Source organism: Arachis ipaensis, chromosome B05, assembly GCF_000816755.2.
Source record: "Arachis ipaensis cultivar K30076 chromosome B05, Araip1.1, whole genome shotgun sequence".
Classification (NCBI taxonomy): Eukaryota; Viridiplantae; Streptophyta; class Magnoliopsida; order Fabales; family Fabaceae; genus Arachis; species Arachis ipaensis.
Genome location: NC_029789.2, coordinates 21,882,035 through 21,885,294, shown reverse-complemented (window position 1 = coordinate 21,885,294; position 3,260 = coordinate 21,882,035). Strand labels below are relative to the sequence as shown.

Sequence of the window (3,260 nt, the reverse complement as noted above, 5' to 3'; positions counted from 1 at the left end):
TTTTATCCTAGTCTAATACATTGCACTATCAAAAGGCAACGGAGAAAAACAAATTTGATGGACAATATACAGAAAAATCATATGCAAAAGATAAAAAAGAGTTAAATTATCCAAAATATAAATCAATCTCTGCACAAAAGGGGAAAAAAAGAGACTAACTTGAAAACTAATGTATTTTTCTTAAGTATGCTTTTGTTTCTATAAATTAAAACCCCCTCTTATTACCCAAAGAGTTGACCAGATGCAAACTAACTAAAGAGTATACCAGTGAACCCATAAATAGACAGGGTTGAAAACTAGCTCCTGACTGTGGTCAAGGCAAATATGTTATCCTTTGAGAATTCATCCCTGCATGATACAGACTGAGGTGGATTAATGCTCTGGACACTAATTCTCTTAACTCAGGATGCTGTGCTATAACTGCTCTGTCTGCACCCTCCAGAGCCGTCAATACCCTCGCTTGTTCCAACGATTCGCTGTTACCAGCATGTAGTGCAAGGTAGCATAGGAGAATTAACCCATGCAACTGTGTAATTTCATTGGCCCTTAGCAGTCTCATTAGTGCCGGGACTCCATTGAATTCAATTATGGCCTTCGAATGCTCCACATGTAGAAAATTATCTGGACAAGCAAACTTGTTAAGAGCAATGGCTGCTTCAGCCGCAACATCTGTGTTTTTATGACTCAGCTGTGCTACTAGGGGACCGATTACTCTAGTCTCTCTAGCAGGAAATGTCCTGGCTAATGAACCAATTGACTTTATGGCTGGAATTCGCAAGGACGGGTTGTCCACCTCCTTAATTATCCTCAAGAGTTGTTCCACCACAGCTTTAGCAGCAGGAGAGTTGGTCTTGAACGCTGCACGGCGAAGATCAGCATTGGACTCGGCTGCAGCTGTTATCTCCATAATCGTCATCAAGCAATTGTACTGCAGCTCCCCCTGTTCCTTCTCAACAAGCTTAGCCAAACAAAGCATCCCTTTGGTTTCGGTTATCTTCCTACTATTGGTCACACTTCCTCTCGCAAGCATCCACAAGGCTTCAGCGCAACTAACCTTTAGCTGAAGCTTTACAGCAGGATCCTCATTCTCCCTGTCTTTCCTGTGATTTCCTCCTCTGCTACTGCCCTCTGAATGTGAAAAACTTGAGAAAGAATTCGTCAACGGCCGATTACCAGACCTACCCATCATAGCCGTCTTCTTCCCGAATTCCCTATTAATCTGAACAATGGAATGAATGCTCTGACGGCCCAATTGGCCCATAGGATCATCAACAAATGTATCAAAGGACAACAGTGTAACAAGAGGCCTAATGGCATTCTCCCGGGCGAAATCCTCCTGTGCAACAGGGTCATGCTCGGCCATCCGGGCAACCAATTGGGCAACCCGTATCTGCACCTTCATGGGAGAATCAGCAAGAACCTGCACAACAATAGGGACACCAAGCTCACTCACAATGACCCTAACCCTCTCCAAATCATTAGCCAAGTTACACAAGGCGCTAGCCGCAGCAATTTGCGCAACCGGAGAAGAACTCTCTTTCAAGAGCTTCAACAAAGGTGGAACCCCACCTTCCTCAACAATGATCTTCTTGTTCCTATCGTTATCATTCGCAAGCGAGGCAAGTTCATTAGCGGCTTCTACCCTATCGTTCAATTGACCCATTTGAACACTAGCAATGAAAGACCATACCCAAGACAGAATGGGGTCGTTGCTGGCGATCGGAGGGAGCGAGAGGACGATGCCGCCACCTCCGCCTGCGGCCGCCGCGGAGCCGTCGGCGTCGAGGATGGAGAGCAGCCAGCGCATGTCGCCGATGGAAGCTTCGAGGTAGGAGAGGACCTTGCGGAAGTCTGCGGCGGAGACGATGGTGACGACGCGGCGGAGGATGGAGCGGCGCTTGCACTTGCGGACCAGGGAGAGAGCGCGGTCGAGGTTCTTGGAGGCTTCGCTGGCGACACGGCGAACGGGGCGCTCGTAGAGAGGGAGACCACCTGGGGAGGAGGCGGCGGAGGTGGCGAAGCGGACGAGTGAGCGGAGCATCTGGAGGAGACGGTCGACCTGCTTCCAGACGTCGGAGCACTCGGTCTTGAACGAGTCAGCCTCGTCAGCCGCCGCGCGAACACGCTCCGCCACCATGATCGGGTACGAGAGTTCGTCCTCGATTCGCTTTTCTTGGTGATGCTGTTGCTGCTGCTCCGACGACGCCACGGCCGCCATCTCCTACGGACGCAGCCACTGAGGTCAGGTTGGTGATGGTGGTGGCGGTGGTAGAGTTAGAAGGAAGAGTCAAACGAGTCTACGCCTCTACGGTGAGTCAGAGACCCAGTTTGGGGGAAAACGGGTCTCGCCTCGCGTATCAGTTTATTGGAATTGGGCGTTTTTGTAAATTGAACTTCTTTCTTTCTTTCTGTGTAGTGTGCTGTTCTATCGGCTCTGTGCTGATGCGCATGTTTTTATGTTTACGTTTTATTTTCTTGTCCCAACTTCAAGACTTTTTAACGATGTTGTGTACTACTACACCAAGTAACATCATTTCTTAACCTGGATTTTTGCGAAGAATGCAATTAATTTAATTTCATAAGTTTGTTGATATATAAAAAGAGGTTTTCTTATTTAAATAAAATAAATATATAATTTAGCAAACTGAACGAAAATAAAAAAAAAATAACGTATTTGACTGTATTTTCGTCCGTATTTCATTGCATTATTCAATGTTTCTTTTCTGAATTTATTTGGAGTGTTTTAATGATAATTAGAATAGAAAATATATCACTCAAATATAGGACTTATAATACTATAGTTTAAATGGTATAATATTTTCATTTTTATTTAAAGATTTTAGATTCGAATCTCACTTACAGTATGAAGATTACTCACATGTCTTGTTATGTGGACTGTAAATGATAATGGGACATTATCTTATAGTGCAAAGATGGAGACCCTTTTTCCTTTCTCTAGGAATATTGTGAAAAAAATTGCTGCATGATTAGGATTCTAAATTTTTCTATTGAGCTCTATAATCACCGCATCTTATAACGGGTTAGATCCGCCATTGAAACCATGTTAAAAATCAGCAAGGTCACTTCTATTCACTCTCGTAATAGATTTGCTAGAATTTGTGTTGAAGTTGACTTATCTAAACAATTAGTACCCAGAATCTTAGTTTTTCGTCATGTTCTCAACATCAAATATGAAGGTCTCCATTTAATTTACTTCTCATGTAGAAAATATGGCCACTGATCAGATCTATGCATGGAAG

The 3,260-nt window shown here is 44.2% G+C and overlaps 1 protein-coding gene across 2 annotated transcripts; it reads right to left on the bottom strand.

The window, feature by feature from the left end:
- LOC107643314 (ARM REPEAT PROTEIN INTERACTING WITH ABF2) lies at window positions 1-2,500 on the bottom strand. Of its 2 annotated transcripts, XM_021123371.1 has the most exons (2): window positions 1,691-2,499; window positions 1-1,420 (listed from the first exon to the last, which is right to left on the bottom strand). In XM_021123371.1, exons 1-2 carry the CDS (start codon window positions 2,216-2,218, stop codon window positions 314-316), a joined length of 1,635 nt encoding a protein of 544 aa, XP_020979030.1. In that variant the 5' UTR covers window positions 2,219-2,499; the 3' UTR covers window positions 1-313. The 2 variants fall into 2 exon arrangements, with proteins under 2 accessions (XP_020979030.1, XP_016202415.1); XM_016346929.2 differs by having other exon boundaries at window positions 1-2,500.

Excerpts from the sequence above, each read along its gene's own strand:
- LOC107643314 (XM_016346929.2), bottom strand. The coding sequence starts at position 2,218 with ATGGCGGCCGTGGCGTCGTCGGAGCAGCAGCAACAGCATCACCAAGAA.